Below are 19,466 nucleotides of genomic sequence, written 5' to 3'. Positions count from 1 at the left end.
TCATAATAAGTCATATTTATAGGTACTAAGTCATAATAATGAGATACTAAGTCATAATAATGAGATGCTAAGTCATAGTCACAATAATGAGACTAAGCCATAAAAATGAGGTACTAAGTCATAATAATGAGGTAGTAAATCATAATAAGTCATAATTATAGGTACTAAGTCATAATAATGAGATACTAAGTCATTATAATGAGATGCTAAGTCATAGTCATTATAATGAGACTAAGCCATAATAATGAGGTACTAAGTCATAATAATAATATAATAAGTAAAAATGATGAGATACTAAGTCATATTAAGTCATAACGATGAGGTACTATCTCATAATTATGTTGTACTAATATATCATTTTTATTTTGCAGTGGCAGAAACAGGCTTCCATATAACTGTGAGCAGTTTCTTTCACTCTTGTAGCAGGCTGTTGCTTTGTGTGTGCATATAATCTGTAGTTTGTTTCCTCTACAGGTGACGAGTATGTGAATTTTGTGTTACCTTTCTGAAGGTGAGCTGCAGTTTGCCAGCGTTGTCAGTCAGATTGAGAGAGAGAACAGCTGTTTCGTTGCCACAGTGACCACTGGTGCTGATTCTGGAAGGGTCCACACTGAAATACCAGGTCGTCTGAGTGAATAAGAGAGAAATGTTCCTTTAAAATCATCGTCATTGTCAGTCATTGACTATCTGCTCTTATTCTTTGTTTTATGCACAATTATTTTGACTGAATTAATGAATGCGTGCTTATAAGAGTCATTTTAAATTGAAAGAAACCAAATAGTAACACCTCATCAACAGATGAGTCGCAGTGTTTAAACCTTTTCAGTGATGATGAACTCTGCTCCCATTGTGACTTTGATGCAGGGTTTCCCATCCGGGCTTTTCAGCATGTAAGTCCCTGTGTATAAAACACACACACACACAACATGCAGTTCATACTGTACATCATTTGGCTGTTTTTGTCAGTAGGTGCCTTCAATTTCTTACTTTCTCATATTTGATCATTTAAAAGTCATACGTAAACTCATTTTAATCTACGTGAAGATGCCAATAATCTAACTGTGGTGCAGTTAATGACCATGTGGTTGTAACTGCACCACAGTGAATGGAACAGACCAGGCAATGATGATGATGTCAGCCTACCTCGACTGTATAAGACTGTCTTGTCAAAACACCAGTTCTCCAGAGTCTCCTCAATTTTGTATCAAACAACTTGTAGGTGCCTCTGCTTCCCTCAGTGAGGGCCATTGATGGTGATGAAGACAATCATGATAACGACAGGCTCAAGAGAAACAGGTTTTCATCCAGACAACAGAGAAGACTGAGAGAAGCGCTGTAATTCACTTCTTCACGCCATGTCGATGACATTTATGTCATTTGATCTTTTGTTTTGAAGATTTTCTGACAAGTTATCATTTTTGTTTACCTCAGGAAGGAACATAGACACTGTATAGACCTGGTAACTTTAAGCTTTCTGAAGCAGCCTTGTTCAGATTTGAATTACATTCTGTGCAACAGCTAATATTATTGTAGTATTGTCAGAAACACCAGCTAATCCTAACCAGTATTTGGGTGGAATAATCCTTTTAAACTTCTGTATATTTAGCAAAACCAGCCATTTGAAACCAAAGAATTTCATCGCTCATTTTAAATAAAGGATCCAGGATATTCTTACATATTTATTTCATAAAGCAGTGGAAAAAACATTTGAAGGGTCAGTCAGGATGGGATAATGTATCTACTTATTGTTAACAAAAAGCCCAAACATGACTCAGCTAAAATGCTTCTGCTGATTTTTATTTCAATTTTTGAAGTGACGTGAAGTGAAGCATGCGATTTATATAGGATTTTTAGATTGTATGGACATTTGTATCCGTCCGGTATCCGATCCAGGGATTTTGAGCAGTATCTGATACCGATACTGACCGATACCTCAACAAGAAGTGCAGGTTCTGGTGAACCTAGTTGCCCAGATGGGACTTCATGGCTGGCTACATTCGAGACGGATGGGATAAGTGGAAAGTCGTCCTCTGCACTGGATATGGAGGATGTCGAGGATGTCGAGGATGTGTATATTCACATTCATGACAATTGGAATGCTCTCCTTGGGATGTGGTATGTTCTAGACTGCATCTCTGAGTGCTACCTAATGCTGAAACATGTTTTTGTTAAAATGTCATAAGAAATAGAAAAATTATGTATTGTATGATGAAAATATGTATTCTGTGGGTAATGGGCGCGGGACTAGATAAGCTTTTGCTTCTCCCGCTTTCCCTTTCAGTTATGTGTATTGTGTGAACTACACTTAAGATGATGTGTGATGATGAGTGATCTAACTGACATGACCGAAATAAACATATAAATAAATAAATACCGATTCCCATCCCAAATATCTATGGTACAAAAGTAACATAGTTGTCAACACGTTGACGTGTGTGTCTGTGTGTTGATGTGTATCAGTGTCTGCATTTGCTCTCTCCAATGTTTGGTCCACAGCTCTATTTCCTTCAGTCGTTTTTGTTTGGCCACATCCGAACACAGCAGCTCTGACGTGAGCAGCTGTTCAAACCATCTCACAGCGTTGTCTCTCTGCTCTATGACAGTCACGTGATCCATGGAGCTCCTGGTTGTAGTGATGGATGCTGTCGTTGCAAGTTCACAGCTGCTAGGGGGTGACAGGTACGGGATACCAGGCCAGGTATTGCTCTCTGTTTCTCCTTGTTCCTGCTCTAGTGTAGGTGTCCTCTCCATAGTAACAATGCTTTCTGATTCCTGCTGTTTTACAGGTGTGAGAACATCATCCAGCAGAGAGAGCAACTTCTCTGCTAGGACAGCCAGTGACGTCACAAACTCCTCACCACAGGCCTGCACACAGTCCTCTAGTTCCACATGTGAGCAGCAGATGGCGCTGTGCAGCTGCTGCTGCCTTGCCTCCTCCCTGCTCACCACCAACTGCAGCTCTTCCTTTCTCAGAGACAAACGCAGTTGCTGGACATTCACCTCCTTGTTTTTCTCACTGGATCCCAGATGTTCCTCCAGCTTCTTCCTGACTCCATGCACCATCTCTATAAACTCCCCCTCTCGACGTTGCCCATGTTGTCTGATTAGAACTATGAGTAAGAAATGTAGCAGGTCATTGAACACAGACTGTTGCGTCACCAGGAATTCCCTGCTTGCCTCCAGAAGCTTCATGGACTGGTCCTGGTATCCCAGCAGCCTTTGCTGCATGCTCTCAGCCCACAGGTCCAAAGTGTCCGGAAGCAGCTGGAACATCCCGTGACGCTCGCACTGGTAAAAGCCCTCAGCACTTTGCAGGGTGATGTCATTGGTTTTCCACAGGACAGAGTTCACTGTGGACATAAAACACTGAGGGTCCTGCTCTGGTTCTGGTCCAAAGATTTGGAACTTTCGGTCAGTTCTGATGGCCCTCCGTGCACCGACAGACTCAGTGCATCTCTGTGGAGGACATGCCCTGTCTCTGTCCTCAGTGGCTGTTGACCTCTCCTGGGACAAAGGAAACGTGTTCAGGAACTTGATGATGTCCACCACAGAGTCATTGAGGACATTAGTACTTGGGCTGCTGGGCTGCAGTTGAGCAGGAGGTGGAGTAGACTGGGTGTGATTTGTGGACTTTGGCAGGTCCTCCTGTTCAAAGTCCAGGTAATGATAGCGCCTTCTCAGGTCTTCACCAACTGAATACACAAGACAACTCACCTCATCTAGGGACACATGTGTGTCCTCCAATGTCCTCCTCAAATCCTCCAACTTGCTGCTGATGACTGACTGATGCTGGTTACTACCGGCAGCCTCAGCTTTGATCTGTATTCGTGTGCTGCTGACAATTTTCTCAATCCCCTCACTGAATATCACCTCAGATGTCCGCAGAGAAAGTGTCTTCTCGACCTGATCTGACAGTGTCTTTACCTGCTGTAAACACTTGCACTCAAACGCCTCCAGCTCAGAGAAGATGGACTGCTCTGTGACTTTAATGCGTTTGGTATTCTCCTTCAGTCTCCTCTGACACACCTTCAGCTCCTGAGGAGCAAACTCTCCTCCTTCATTAAACAACCCGAAGGAGCTCAGAAGTCCTGCTGTTTTGTTCCTGACGTCCTTCAGCCTGGTGTGGAACGTCTTTCTGAAAGCAGTCTGACGACACTGAGTGTATCTGATGTGTTGATTCAGACACTCCTGCAGGCTGGAGCTGGTAGCCGTCAGTTGTTGGCTGCTGTTGGCAACCATGATGTTATCCATCATTTTGGTGAGCACTACGATGAACTTGTCGTTCTTCCTGCTGATGGAGGTCTGCAGCTCTCGCAGCTCTGTTCTGCACAAGGTCACCGCATCGTGCACCACCCCATGATGAACGTCCAAACAATGGCAATGTAGGTGCAGCTCAGTCAGGCGGGGTTGATAAACATCGGTCTGGATGTGTTGGGGGTTTAGCAGCTGCAGTTGGAGCTCCAGGTCCCAACACACTGCCTCCTTCCTCTCTGTTACCATGGTCAGGGTTAAGCTGAGGACATCATGGAAATGCCGCTCCAGTTTGTCCAAGAACAAAGTCCGAGTCCTGTTCAGTGTTTGAGTGAGCAGTTCCACAGGAAATAAACTAAGTTGTGCTTCCTGCTGTGGGTCGTCGTGCAGGTTGATGGTGGGGCATTTGAAAGCAGGGCCAGTGTACATCACTCCACTGGATGATATAAACCTAATGGTCCTGCCGATGTCATAGAGATCTAACAGAGAAGACTCTGCCTCTGCTAGCCAGTTCTGAAAGGGCTGGGTGGAGTCAACATAATTTTGACAGCTGTTTGAGTACATGTCTGTCACCTCCTCTGGTGTCTGTGTTTTAGCCAGGCCAGTGAACTTGGCAGATTTTAGGTCAAACTGCTGCAATTCGCTGTGCCCCGGTTTGTAGATGTGTTTTAGGTGGAAAAAGCAGCTAAGACTGCTGCTGTAGGAGAGAAGCTCGCTCAGATGGAGAGCCTGGAGACTTTCCAACACCTCACACTGATCAGACACACACTCTACGCAGCCGTCTTTCATTTCCTGCAGGTAGAGGACAGCTCTCTCCAGGGACTTTTTCAAAGTACTCTCGTTGCTCTCCTGGCGGAGTTTTGCCAGCAGATAATCCAGCTGCATCTTCTTACCCTTCAAGTGTCTCAGCTGTGAGCGTCGCAGGTTGTTCAGCTGCTGCTGTACTTCATCTTCTCTTCTCTCCATCCTGCGGTTGTGCATCTCCCACAGCAGCGCTGCTCCTCGCATCACGTCAAATGCACACCTGCTGAGAGTGAGCGCATGATGCACCACAGAGTCACAGCACATGTCTAAAGCAGCCAGCTTCTCCTCATCCTGAGTCTGGATTTGTCCAATTAATGGGAGGAGCTGCGACCTGATGACATCGTTCACCTCCACCTCTGACAGCTGCAGAGCGGAGAGCTCCACCTTACAGTGCTCCACCTCAGTCAGACGCTGCTGCCACGTCTGCTCATAACAGCATCGGAGCTGATAGAGGACATCGGCATAGAAACTCTCAATTTGTTGATTGATTGCCGTCAGTTGGTTGAACCAATCAGTGACTAGAGCGATGGAGCAGGTGGGCTGGACCAGAGAGCACATTCTGGAGATTAGGTCACAACGTTGTTCTGTCAGATCTTGCTGGGACTGACTGCTCTGCTGAAATGAGGTAGGAATCAACTGCAGATCCTCGCCACTGTTGCAGAGACTCCTGTAGTTGTTTATGATCTTAGTGATCCTACACCTCTTCCAGCAGCACAGACTGTTCAGCCAGTGCAGGTGGGAATGTGACTCCTGTTGCAGGATTCCCTCCTGGAGGAGGAGCAGCAGACGGGCCAGGCTGCGACGGTTTGCCAGCAGAGACTGATTCAACATCATGGCCTCGCTGTGGATCACTCTGTGGATGTCTGGTGGGAGCAAGAAGCTGTTCTTCTCCAGCAGGTGGCAGTATTTCCTGAGCACAGCTCGCACCTTGTTGGTCCGCTGCGTCTCACAGTAGCTCAGTTTATGGTTTGTCTCCACAACTTGCACCTTCTTCAGCTTAATGTCCCTTTTCACCTGTTCCCAGAGATCATGCATTTCCGGTAGAGTGACATCATCCGGCTGTTCCATTTTGTCCGTCAGTGTGTCCAACCTGAGGTCCACCTCCCGCAGGAAGGATAGAAGCTCCTCACTGATGGCCCTGATCTGAGTTTCACACTCATTGGCAAGTTCTGCCAGTTCCACTCCCAGCTGTTTCAGAGCTTCTGTATGTTTTTTGCAGTTTTTCTCTTTCAGACGTTCGATGATGCCAGACCTTGGATAATCTGACACCACAGTGGAGGGAAGTCGACTAACGTCGTTGACATTATTATCGTCCATCTGCTGCATTACTGCTTTATATCAACCTTCACCTTCTTCCTCGTCTAATTTCTGCCAGACTGTACAATGAGAGGTGTAACGCTGCCCTGCACAGTTTCAAGTTCTTAACCTTCAATTTAAGTTAAATCAATAGAACTCAAGAGAAAATATAATATCCTTTGATCTTTTCATGACTTACCATGACAACCATGGCAGGGAATCTCATCTGGCTTTTATCTGTTTAAAGGCAGCAGTGTCTCCTTTTATATTGTCGGTTGGTAAGTTGGTTGTGGTGCCTTCCTTCCCTTTTGGAATATTGCTGTAGAGACTAACACATACTACACAGCAAGAAGAAGAATATTCTGAGTGACTGCTTTGATCTTTGTTCTCAGAAGGCACTAAATGCAAATGCTAACTAACTGCCAATAAACACCAAGAAAGAGGAAGTCTAGCTAGCACACTGGAGTGTTTTTGCCTTTGTGTTTTAACCAATCAGTAAGTGACCGCCCTCATGTATTTAACCTCTCCTACCTGTTTCATGATAGTTCACTGCAGTTTATTCCACTTTCTCCCTCAAATCACACAACATTGAGCAACTTTTGTCTTTGCTTGATCCTCTCCTCCTTTAGTTTAACCTTCCCTCTAACCTGGCCTCATCCTGATTTTGTTCTTGACTTTTCCAACTGATCTTTGCATTCCTCACTTTCCATTCCTCCCAAGCTTATCTCTTGCTCTTAATTTTCCGACACCGGACTATTTTCCCAAACTACAGAAGATTTTGGCAGATGCTCTTATTTTCTTCTTCCTACTGATAACCCAGTCCACACACCACAATCTGGTGCAGAGTCGTCTGAAATCGCCTTCCCTTCAACTAGAGATGTGAGGTTAAATGAAACCTTAAGCCATACGTTGAAAATGTTTTGTCCAGTGTTGTGTGACAAAGTATGAATGAGGGCTCATATGCTGACTTCATCACATCACTGTGCCAGCTGCTGTAGCATCAAATGTCAGCTGACAATAATCCAATGCATATGCTACAGAATATTTTGCATATTTTTTTGTAATAAATCCTCACTGTGTACCAGTTGAAGGCGTGGATTCAGATGGCCACAGGATCGGCTGGTAGATCTGAGCCTCGGAGTTGGACACAAGGTTGTCATTTGTCTTGAGCTGTAAACCTGGTAGAGGAAGAGACGTGTTATCACTACTACAAAACAAACATTTTAATTTATATGTAATATCTCGTCAATATATGTAAATATATTGACGAGATATATATATATATCTCGTCAATATATATATATATATATATATATATATATATATATATATATATATATATATATGTATATATATATATGTATAGAGAGAGAGAGAGGGAGAGAGATGTTTTATTATCATCGTTATTATTATTTAACCCTTATGTAACCAATAATAAATTTAATCTAGTGACGTCACTTAAATAAATCAGTATAATTTGAACACTATTCACTATTCTATTCTCTAAGGTTCTCTCTTATAGTGCAAGTCTTTCATTATTCATTAGTAATTAATTAACACCAACTAAAACTGTGACTTTTTGGAGCCACTGAAGTATTGATGCCATCGGCTACATGGTTACTCATTTTGAATGCCCAATGTTGCAGAAAAATATAATTAGAATCAATGGAAAAAACCATCTAATGTTTTATTTCTCACAGTAGAAAACAGATTTCTGGAGCTTGATCTAAAATGAATAGATATCACCACCAACAATGTCAGAACTGAAATAATGTATTAGAAATTCTTTTTGGACACAATGTCATTTTCTTCAACAATCAAAACTTAATTTCAAAGATTTTTTTTAAACATAGTAAGAGGACATACAGACTTGTCAGTGTGACGCCGTCTGTTTGCTTACAATAAACCACAGAGTGAGAAGAGACAGAAAGAGTGGGACGCACTAAAGACCACACATGCAACGATCACTGTGTGACAGGAAACCAGACGTGAACATGAACACAGCAGGGACACAAAACTCTCGAATAAAATTTAAAACATTGTGTACTGTGGCCTAAGAGTCCTGGTTTAAGGAAAGTATTTTTTTTACTTTTGTATTTGTATATGTACAATGTACATGAAAAGCAAAGTAACCCATTATCATCGTAACACAAAAAGACAAAGCCTCACTCGTTCCACTGTGATAGTGTTTCGGCCAATATCAAAATGTTTGAATTACAAATACTTGCAGAAAAAGTTCAAAGTCCAATACCTGACGGTAGGATAACACCAGTTTATCATCAAATTACCTGGAATCATAGCAGCCAGGAGGAGAAGAAGACACCATCCACTCGCGTGACCCCCTGGTGTCATAGCTAGAAAAGAAAAGAATCAAGAAGAGAGAATAAATAACGTAAGATTAGATTACATGTACAGTTCGAGAGCCTCAGCTCTACTTTGGTGGTTGATTGTGAAACAGTTTGACAACTAGAAACCTAAAAGAGTCTGCAGAGGAAGTGAAGTGTCACAGAGGTCACACCTCTGATGGTGAACGAACTCAGGGTTGTACAGATAACTGTCACAAATTTAGCAAAGTCACTGGCACAAGGACAAAAATATATAAATAAAGAAATACATGTATATATATATATATATGTATCAGGTATTTAGAAGGATATCTGCAAACCAAATAATTTCAAAGCATCACCAGAAACTATTTTCTGGAGAACATGAAGGAGGCCAGTCATACAACAACTTTTCTACCATGTGAAAATAATCACTGACTCATTACTGAATACACAGACACACAGTGGGATGACTCTAGTGCATATGTGTGTGTGTGTTTGTGTGTGTTTGTAGGGACATTTTGATCTTTGCCCCACAACTTTACAGGGCTTTTTCAAGGTTAAGACCTGTTTTGTTTTTTTGGTTTTTTTTTTAAATGTGGAGTAAAATTGCTTAATTAATTAAACCAATTCTTAATAAATTAAAATACAAGAAAGAGAAAACAGGTAGGACCACCGACCTTGGGGGAGCCTTGGTGTCTTTATGTAAGAAGGGACATATGGTATTAAAAAGAGGAGGGAGGGGTCTATTACCATAGATAAAAGCATAACAATGTGTCCATAAATAAATATTTATAGGATAATTAATTGTAAAAAAAAAAAAATGAAATATCATTATTAAAAAAGATACTATGCAAAAATGGTTTATATATAATATAAAAACTATTTTAATAATAAAATGATAAATAAGGTGAACTTGATATTATAACAATAATAATGATAATGATAATGATAATAATAATAATAATAATAATAAAGTCATATGTCATAAAGGGGTTAATAAAGTGCTGCTTTAAACAACAATGTGTCTTCACTAAGAATGAAAACAGGTTTGTGTGTGTGTGTGTGTGTGGGTGTGTGTGTGTGTGTGTGATAGGATAATTTGGCAGGAAAGCTCAGGTGTAACTGATCACATTAACGACGTCTCTGTGTAAGTGTGTAAGTCAGGAAAGTGTGACAGTGAACCAGCATGCACTCTGAAACGGAGGAAGCTAATTGGAACTCAGCCATCATTAACGTCATTATTTACACCTGAGCTTCTCTCACTGTGATCTGTGAAAAAAAAAAAGAAGCCTATTAGCACAATATCTATGTACATGTGCAACCACAAGAGGGCAGAATTATACTTGGCATACCTGGTTGATACAGTTTTGTACATTTTGTAAATTAAAAATAGATCTGTGGTTCTCAAACTGTAGCACGTGTGAAATACTGTTCCACTGTATATACCAGGGTATGTGATCGGTGTGGAGCTGAGGAATTTTGACCGGTGTGTGTAGAAAATGAAACACATAATGAAAAAGTGATCATAAATGAAGTAATAATAATAATTAGAGTCACCTTATTTGCTTGTTGTGAATAAATCTGCCTCCTGTGAAAAGTCTGTAGCTGACTTTGCTCGGTCAGTTATGATATCGTGATGCATCGCTACATGATTGTCTCGCAATCATAGTGATTATGACAGAATCGTTGTATTGTGATATTATTAGTATCGTGGACCATGTATTGCGTATTGTATCGCGAGGTTCCCTCCCTGTGATTCCAACCCCAACCACTGATGTAGGTTATTAGTTTGTTAAAACGCAACAACACTGCATGATACAGGTCATAAGTGCTTGTCTAAATACGAAGAGGGGCCTGTCAGGGGCCTGAGGGGAGGAAGCTTTTGTCTTGTCGTCGTCGTCATCGGTCTGCAGCTCCGCACCTCACTGCACTCGGTGAACTTGTATTTCTGTAACTGCGACGCAAACACATCTGTACGATGATAAACGTCCATATGGAGCACCGCTCACCTCATTTCACTGAGGAGCAGTGGAGAAATCAGACTGGTATAGACCAAAGGTCGACAGGGACAAAGTACCAGTTAAAACACAAACACACACTCACCTCAAGTGTGTGCGTGTGTGTGTGTGTGAGAGAGAGAGAGAGAGAGAGAAACTCTGTCTACAGTGAACTATTGAAGACGACTGCGAGAACCTTCACAGTCATTGAGTAAAATTTGTTGCCCACAATTGGACTCATTTGACTCTTTAAATCATTAAAACACAGAGTCAGCAGAGAGACACAGATACTGTCTCTCTCTGTGTCCCTTCCTGTCTCTCTGCTCATGACTTGTATTGATTGATCAGGTAGGAGGACAAACACAAAAGCAAACATTTACTCTTCATTTACCAAACTGAGCTGTTTTGAGGATTTGTGTGTGTGTGTGTATGTGCGCGCACATGTGTGTGTGTGTTTGAATGTGTTACCTCTGCAGAACCTTTTCAGTCACAAGCACTGACCTTCTCAGGACCAGTAGACGTCATGGAGACCAGAACCTGGTCCAAATGAAGAAGAATGTCATTTTTGAGTTGAGCGGCTGAGATTGAACTGTGGTTTGCAGAGGTGGAAAGTAATGAATTACTTTTACTCACGTTACTGTAATGGAGTAGGTTTTTTGAGTACTAATTCAATTTCTGAATACATTTTTGGCCTGAAATAAAAAATAATAATAAAACACAACAATAAAAATTTACACACTGGAAACTTTGGCAGTGAATGATGAGGAGAGAGGACAGTTGAATGACGAGGACAGGTGAATAACGAGGACAGGTGATTGAGGAGGACAGGTGAATGATGAGGACAGGTAAATGATGAGGACAGGTGAATGATGAGGACAGGTAAATGATGAGGACAGGTGAATAATGAGGACAGGTGAATGATGAGGACAGGTGAATAATGAGGACAGGTGAATGATGAGGACTGGTAAATGATGAGGACTGGTGAATGATGAGGACAGGTGAATGATGAGGAGTGGTGAATTGTTGTTAATTAAGGTCCCTGAGTGAGTGAGAAAGCAAAAGCATTTGTGACCTTTGACCCATTTTGACTGATACATGGATTAGGGTTTATTTTGTCAGCACATTCAATTTGTAAAGGTCTGCCTTTAATTAAAAACAATTCATGTGAGATTTGTGTCCCAAGTAAGAACCCCAACCTTGTTTATTACAGTAACTTAACTTAACAATTTTATCAAAAATAGTGGTACTTTTACTTGAGTAGAATATTTCAGTACTCTTTCCACGTCTGGTGGTTAGTTTAAGGTTAGGCATTAACTGGTTATGGTTCAGGTTAGTTTGTTAAGGCTGTCCAGATAAGTCCTTAAAAGGATAGCTGTGCAAACGTGTGTGTGCCCTCCTGTCCTCAGTGAATGTGTCATCATCTTTCCCAGGATCCCCACCTACAGTTTCAAGAGAATTTCGTTCACACTCGTTTGTCCCAGTGTGGAGATAGGAGTCGAGTTCTTTTCCCCCACTAAGCTCAGCAGGGTTTTACAGCAGGCCTCCACCTTCACAGACTGTAAGTGCATCACTGCATCACTGACTCCTCACATTTAGACTGAAACTGTGTTGTTAATGTAATGTACAGAGTGCAGGAGTTCATGTGCCTTTACTGCCTGTGCTTCTTGGCAGAGCGGAGTCAAACGTGCATTAAGCTCAGACAATGAAGAGTGGAGTGGGCCTGTGTGTTCTGGGCCTGCTGTGTCTCCACAGCTTCGTCCTCGGGGAGGTAAGTTTATTAGAGGCTGAACTTCTCTGTCACTGACTCTGTGGGTTTTAAACTGTGTGAGAGCACATGAACAGACAGGCCGACTGCAGGCGGTGATACTGTATAGTACGCATTATTACATGTGTATTGTATGAATTAATGTCCCATTTAATCTACAATATAATAACTTGAAATGTACCTGAGGTGTTTTCCTCTGCCATGTAGATGATCAGTGACGCATAGAAGCATTTAAAATGACACTACACACAAGGTTATACAGTAAGAGTTTGGGATTTTTCATTAGTTTCACTTTTTAGTTCGTTTTGACGACCAAAATTAGTTTTTTTGTAAATGCTTTGTTTTATTTTAGTTTTTATTAGCTTTAGTGTTAGTTTTTTTGCAATATAGAGTATTTGCCAGGTGCAAGATTGAAAAAGGTCATAATAAGTAAGTATTATGTCATAAAAACATGGCACAGATCTGTGTTGCAGGTGATAATACACAACTCCTTATATTATAAAAAATAAAAATAAATACTCTTCATATGAACCCAAAAGGCTTATGTATGAAATACATTAACAAAAATGAAAACTAAGCACATTTTCACTACAATTTTAATGAGTTTTGTGAACAAGCAATTCAGTTTTAGTTTTTTTTTAAACTATTTTTCTACTTTTTATTTTAATTTCAGTTAACGAAAATGTTTATTTTCAATTTTACTTTTAATTTTTTTGTTACACGCACGCGCACATACACAACAAACAGTGTTTATCAAGTTAAAGTAGTTTAATGAAAAGCCAGACTAAAACAGGTAAGTGCTGCCCTCCGGTTTTTTCTGAGGTCATTCCACAAACATGGACCATAGTGACAAAATTCAAGCAGCCTCTCCATATGTTTTAGGTTTTTAACTTTGGGGATCATCATAAAAGGCCAGAGCCAGAAGACCTGAAGGTTCCAGAAGGTTCAGAGAGTAAAAGCAAGTCGGACAGATGTTTATAAGAGTTTAAAAACTAATAAAAAGGACATTGAAATTGATTCTGAAATGTGTTTGTAGTGATTGTGGGAGAATGAGTCAGTCAGGGATGGGTGGGGAGTTGGTTAGGTTAAAAAAAAAAATTCATTCTCCTGCTAAAAAACAAAGAAATAAGCAAATAAAGCGTGAATACCACCAAAACAGCTCTGGGGGAAATGTCGAAGTGTGCTTTTCATTCGATCATGTCATTTTGGAGGTAAGGTAACTAATATTTCAGACCACATTTGGTATTATTTTAACTCTGTAAAGAAACGCCTCTTTTAGTTTGTATCAATCCTTCATTTTCTTTAATCTTATCCTCTCCCCCTCGCCCAGGATGCAGCGGCGCGCTTCTGTGACGACCCAGCTGTCGAGAAGGCCGTCTTCAGCGCCATGCACGAGTTCAACGGTAGGCTGAGCAGCGGACACAAGCTGGCCCTCTTCCAGATCCTATCAGCCAGCAAGGTACAATCACCTTTAAACACATATGTGACTCAAAAACCATCATCCTAAACATTGCATAAAACAGTGTAGTGCACCATTGGCTGTGTCAAAGACTCTCAGATTGTCACACTGCTCTGGAGAGGAACTAAAGCTGTGGGACGTCAACCGAGAAATTCTGGGAAAACATGTTTAGACAGTTTGACCTGTGATACACTACTCTGTGTGACTGTGTGTGTGTGTGTCTCTCTCCAGGCAGAGAACAGCACAGGCTCGCTGTATTCACTGCACTTCACCAGCAGGAGGAGTGACTGCGAGGCCGGAAGCAAAAGGCCCTGGACAGACTGTCAGTACCTGTCCACTGGACGCAAGGTACCCGATGATGACGGCGTGAAGTACAGCCGCATGAGATGTTCACATGAATGTGCACTGGAACATCTGGAGCGCAGATGTGTGTAGAAGATCAATTAAGTGTACGAACGTCCTGTTGTCCTGTTGTCTCTGCAGAAGCCGATGGCATGCAACGCCACAGTCTACATGACCGACACAGAGACAGACACTGAGCAGGTGGAGTGTCACCTCGGTGAGTGAGTGAGTGAGTGAGGAAGTTGGTAGATAAACAACACGTTCATTTGTTGTTTCTATGTTGCACAAGTACATCCAGGAAGAACAGCTGGTTGTGGTGAAACATAATAATAAGAATTAATTCATTCATCTTCTACTGCTTTATCCTCCACATGAGGAGACACTGGTGCCAATCCCAACAGGTCCAACAGTCCATCACAGGGCCATACAGAGACAAATTACCATCTACTAGTGTCAATTTGCTTATATCTTGCCTAAAAAGCAAGTGGCATCGTCTAGACTTTCACCTGTTTGCCTAACCCACTCACTGTTGGCCCAGAGTAAACACATGGTATGTGATCGCTATCATGTTTCCAAAACTGTTTTTGCAGGTGTCTGAGGCTGCAAACGTGCTTTCTGTCAAATTAAAGTAGTTATTTATAACAGGACAACAAAGACAAAAAGAGTTCAAAGTAAGCAACCACATTTACCACACACGGAGTACGCTGATGATGCTCGTTTTTACATTTCAGTTTTTATGTTTGATGACCTGAAATTAATCATTAATCAGCAAACGGAAAGGGAATCGTGAAGGGAATATGAAAAATGTTGAAGCCAGGATTTAATATACAATTTACTGCCACAATCGCTGTTTTCATTGTGAATTTAAAAATCAGTGGAGATTATTGATTTGGGTCACGTTTCCCCCTCGGAGTTTTGCTAAATCAGGAGAGACGAGATAAAGCATAAACCTGTGTGTGTTTGCATGGATCCACACTTGCATTAAGAGGTCATTAGAGGACAATGCACTCCAAAGCAGTATTTTAGCAGTCTTAACTACATGTATTGCTAATTCTAATTCATTATTAATAGGATTGCATCCTAAAAACATTCATTTGTTGTGCAGTTTCTGATACTTCACGGGTTTCTTTATTACTTTTCCCTCCTAGATGATTTTGTTGTTCCAGAGAAAGTTCACTGTCTGGGCTGCCCGGAGGAGATCGATGTGAACTCAGACGACCTCAAAGTCCCTGTCTCTCTCTCCATCTCCAACTATAACTCCATCTCCAACTCGACTCATCTATTCACCATTCACAATATCGGTCATGCCACCAGACAGGTAGATATTATTAATTTAGTACAGGCCTTGTCGGGACCTCTGGGCGACCTAAACCTGGTCTTAATGAGGCAGAACCTCATCTCTGAGGAGCTGGTTAGGTTTAGGGCTAAGATTTGAATTGTGGTTATGGTTAAAGTTAGGGATAACCCTTTATTTAAAGGCTGTCCAAATGAATGGAAGTCAATGTAGAGTATGAAGAAGAACAGCAAATGTGTGTGCATGTGTGTTCTTGTATGGGTATCTTTGTGAGGACCAAACAAAACCTGTAAACCATAGGGAGTGAGGACATGTTGGTCCTTAAAAGGGCTTTTTGAGGGTTAGCACTCAAAGTTGCTCTACACTACAGTTTTTGCCATTCACCCATTCACACCTACTCACTCACACAGTGTCTTGCCCAAGGATACATCGGCATGTAGCGAACCCACACACTACCACTGAGCTACAGTTGCCCCAAAGTTGTGATGCTGATGGTTAAAGTTGCATTATGTCATCGAGTGTCCACACTACAAATGCTGTACAAACGTGTATGTGTGGGTGTGTGTACAGGTATTACTGCTGTTGTGGGGACCTAAATCAACCTAAAGTCACATTATGGGAACTTGTTATGTCCTCATAATGTAAATGACTACATTTTGAGGTGAAGGCATGTTTTAAGTTTAGGTTGAGGTCAGGGTCAGGGTTAGGCCAGTAGTAATTATGGTTAAGGTTAGAGTAGGTCTCCAGGACATGAATGTAAGTCAATACAATGTCCTTTGAAGTCATGGAAACCGTGTGTGTGTGTGTGTGTCCTCACAGGTTGTCGCAGGTTTCCGGTACAAGGTGAAATTTGACATGAGGAAAACCACGTGTGCCAAGGACACACACAAAGAACTCAATGAACTGTGTGTCATCGATGAGGCGGATGTGGTAAACATCATATCACCTCTGACATCGTGTGATCGCCTGTGGGTTCACTTGTCTTGATGTCCTCTCACTCTTTCACTCTCTGTTCATATGCAGGAGTTTTCCAACTGTAACTCGACAGTGGATGTAGCTCCATGGAGACTGGAGCCTGCACAGGTCCATGTTGAGTGTGAAGCTGGGCCACTGCCTTCTGTGGTGAGAACACAATATTCAATCATGATTAAAACAAAAGAAAAATCAATTAGAGACTACAAGAGCCACTCATGTTGCCTCAGTTTGCCACCATTATTATTGTAAATATTGATCTTTGTAATAGTGAAACATCAGTTTACCTATTTAATGCTGAGTGAGGCATCTTCTATAATCATGGTTCTCAAACTGTGGTATGTGTACCCACCAGTGGTACATGAGCGTTCTCTGTTGGTTGCATATCCCAGGGTATGTGATCTGAGTGGAACTGAGGAATTTGGTGGAGTGCTTAGAAAATGAATGAAACAAATAACAAAATAATAATAATATACCTTCTTTTTCGCTCCATCTTCATCTAATGCAGTGGTTCCCAAACTTTTTCTGTTGGGCCCCCCTTTGGAGGAAGAAATTCCGTTGGAAATTTTGTTTGAGAACCATGGCTGTAATGTAAAGTGTTACCAGTTTGGAATTATATGTCTTAGTTTACCTTGTTTTTAATTACAGGTGTTCAGCAAGCGTCGTCCTCCTGGCTGGTCTCCTCTCAGGGAATTCCTCTATCCCACAGCCTTTGCCACTGCAACACCATCACTAGCCACCTCACAGGTGCCCTCCACCTCACAGGTGCCCTCCCCCTCCAAGGCCTCAGCCAAAGAGGAGGAATCTTCTGAGGAGGACATCAACACGACCGCGTCGCCGAGCGCAGCCCCAGAGGCTGTGAACGGAAACCGCTTCCACTGCCCGTCCAAGCCCTGGAAACCTTTCCACCCGGTCAATCCCACTGTGACGGTCACCGTGGACGTGGTGGCCATAGAGCCGGAAGGAGGCAAGGACTTAAGCGATAGCGACCTGCTCGCTTAAAGTTTACACTATTATGTTCAAAATGCAATTTAATCCTCAAGTTTGCATTACAGGGGTTTTTTATAAAGGAAGGTGGAATGCAAAATTATAGAACGGCCAAAGCAGTTTAGATTAAACGTCAACAGAGTGCTGCACTGTTAATCCTATAATTTGTAAAGTGAGGATGAAATAAAAGCTCTAACTTGATGCTGTGTCTGTTGACATGAGACGAGAGTAAAAGGAAAGAAAGTGGAACAAAACCTGTTTGTGCTGGTTTTAAGTGTTAATGTAAAAACTGCTCTTCACATACTGACCCAGGCAGACGATCCTTAATCTTTAAATTATCTTTAAATACCATTGTAGAGTTGAAACAATTACTCAATAAATCGATTACTAAATTAATCGTCAACTATTTTGATAATCGATTAATCGGTTTGAAGCTTTTTTCATGATTAAAACAAGATTTCTGATTGTTTCAGCTTCTTAAATGTGCATATTTTCATAATTTCTTTGCTCCATAAAACAAAGAAATCATTAAAACTGAATCATGTTGGTTTGTGGACAAAAACAAGACATTTGAGAACATCATAATTTCCAGGTTTGACAAACACTGATCAACGTTCTCTGACATTTTATGGACCAAACCACTACTCGATTAATCAAGAAAATAACTGACAGATTAAGCGATTATGTAAATAATTGTTAGTTGCAGCTCTTAACACTTGGACTGAACAAATTATGTAAGAAACAAAAACACCAAAAAAAGTAGAGTTCTCCTGTTGTCCTTGTCATTTCCAGGAAAAATCAAATACCCTGAATTTCCCTTTTCAGAAAATCCAGCCTTGGAATTTCCCACCTACAAAAAAATTAAGCAATTTTGGTAGGAGTAAGATTCTTGCAAATTAAAAAACAAACATCTACTTTAACTCAATTTCAACATTGCTGTCAAAGCTTATTTCCACATTTTCCTACAAAGATTCTGTATAAAATAAAAAATAAAAAATCTGCTGGCCAGTCAAACAGCATGAGCAAACACAAGCGAGTGAATGTTTAACAAATTTATTTGTACACCTTCACAGAACACGCGGATGACCAGTCAGTCAAGGTACGAACCTTTACTCTGTGACCAGGGAGCAAAATGAAAAACAATATAAACTCTTATTAAAAAAATAATAATAATAAAAAAAACAATTAACCCAAACAAAACAAAACTAAAAGATCCCAGCAGGTTATTTTGAGAAAAGAAAAAAGATCCTTCAGAAGCAAACTTGATACATTCACTTATAAACATATGTATGGCTAAAGAAAAATACCCAAAAAAGAACAATTAACACTTTTTTTTTTTAACTTTTCTCATGCAGGTATAGGCTGTGAAAAACAAATACAGTGGCCCGTGGTACATTCATTCATTCATTCATAGTATAAGGGTGAGGTTCTGACAGCATGGCGCGTTACGGCGATAAACTGTAATGTAGATTAGAAAAGAACGTGATCCACGGATCATTTTAGTTAACAAAAAGTGATCAATAATCTATAAAATTCACCGCATGTGCCCTTTAATCCAAGGATGACTTCTCTCTTCTCTCTTTTAACGAGTTTAAACCCCTCGTCATTCACTGTGTTTTAAACCAGGCTTTCTATGAAACACAGTTCATGTTTAAAAACAGAAATAATAATCATAATCATAATAAAGTAACAGTCTTTTCTTTTACTATTGCACAAAAAACAACTGCAGGTGAAGCTCAGTGGCCATGTTCAATAAATATCTGGGCACATATTCCAACGCAATAACATGAAGACCCTTCAGTCAGTTAAAGAATAATAATTAGAATAAAAACCTGACTGATAATCAGCGCAGCACTATAAACAACGTGAGGCTTATATTCACTGCGTGGACTTGCTGGGTGTTCATGTCATTGTGTTCATTTTAGAGCTGATGATGAACGATTATGCCATGAATCAATTAATGTGAATATTT

General features: G+C 40.9%; 2 protein-coding genes across 4 annotated transcripts; one reads left to right on the top strand and one right to left on the bottom strand.

The window, feature by feature from the left end:
• Positions 1-496: 496 nt before the first annotated feature.
• Positions 497-6,530, bottom strand: LOC131466211 (coiled-coil domain-containing protein 180-like). 2 transcript variants are annotated; one of them, XM_058639410.1, is made up of 2 exons: positions 788-6,530; positions 497-627 (listed from the first exon to the last, which is right to left on the bottom strand). In XM_058639410.1, the coding sequence occupies exon 1, from the start codon at positions 6,379-6,381 to the stop codon at positions 2,419-2,421; it is 3,963 nt and encodes a 1,320-aa protein (XP_058495393.1). In that variant the 5' UTR covers positions 6,382-6,530; the 3' UTR covers positions 497-627; positions 788-2,418. The 2 variants fall into 2 exon arrangements, with proteins under 2 accessions (XP_058495393.1, XP_058495395.1); XM_058639412.1 differs by having other exon boundaries at positions 558-627; positions 819-6,530.
• Positions 6,531-6,709: 179 nt separating this feature from the next.
• kng1 (kininogen 1) lies at positions 6,710-17,695 on the top strand. Of its 2 annotated transcripts, XM_058639416.1 has the most exons (10): positions 6,710-6,846; positions 12,106-12,233; positions 12,347-12,443; positions 13,771-13,899; positions 14,131-14,247; positions 14,383-14,458; positions 15,390-15,559; positions 16,355-16,465; positions 16,559-16,657; positions 17,156-17,695. In XM_058639416.1, the coding sequence occupies exons 3-10, from the start codon at positions 12,378-12,380 to the stop codon at positions 17,507-17,509; spliced, it is 1,122 nt and encodes a 373-aa protein (XP_058495399.1). In that variant the 5' UTR covers positions 6,710-6,846; positions 12,106-12,233; positions 12,347-12,377; the 3' UTR covers positions 17,510-17,695. The 2 variants fall into 2 exon arrangements, with proteins under 2 accessions (XP_058495399.1, XP_058495400.1); XM_058639417.1 differs by lacking the exon at positions 6,710-6,846 and having other exon boundaries at positions 12,072-12,233.
• Positions 17,696-19,466: the final 1,771 nt, after the last annotated feature.

This window comes from Solea solea, chromosome 9 (assembly GCF_958295425.1).
Source record: "Solea solea chromosome 9, fSolSol10.1, whole genome shotgun sequence".
Taxonomy (NCBI): domain Eukaryota; kingdom Metazoa; phylum Chordata; class Actinopteri; order Pleuronectiformes; family Soleidae; genus Solea; species Solea solea.
Note: the sequence above shows the minus strand (reverse complement) of the source record. Positions and strands in the feature narration are given on the sequence as shown.

What these genes read in the sequence shown, in the direction of transcription:
- LOC131466211 (XM_058639410.1), bottom strand. Translation starts at nt 6,381, where the DNA reads ATGCAGCAGATGGACGATAATAATGTCAACGACGTTAGTCGACTTCCC.
- kng1 (XM_058639416.1), top strand. Translation starts at nt 12,378, where the DNA reads ATGAAGAGTGGAGTGGGCCTGTGTGTTCTGGGCCTGCTGTGTCTCCAC. An exon ending in GCAGGTGGAGTGTCACCTCG is followed by an intron (nt 14,459 to 15,389) that starts GTGAGTGAGTGA and finishes TTTCCCTCCTAG; the next exon opens with ATGATTTTGTTGTTCCAGAG. An exon ending in TCGGTCATGCCACCAGACAG is followed by an intron (nt 15,560 to 16,354) that starts GTAGATATTATT and finishes GTGTCCTCACAG; the next exon opens with GTTGTCGCAGGTTTCCGGTA.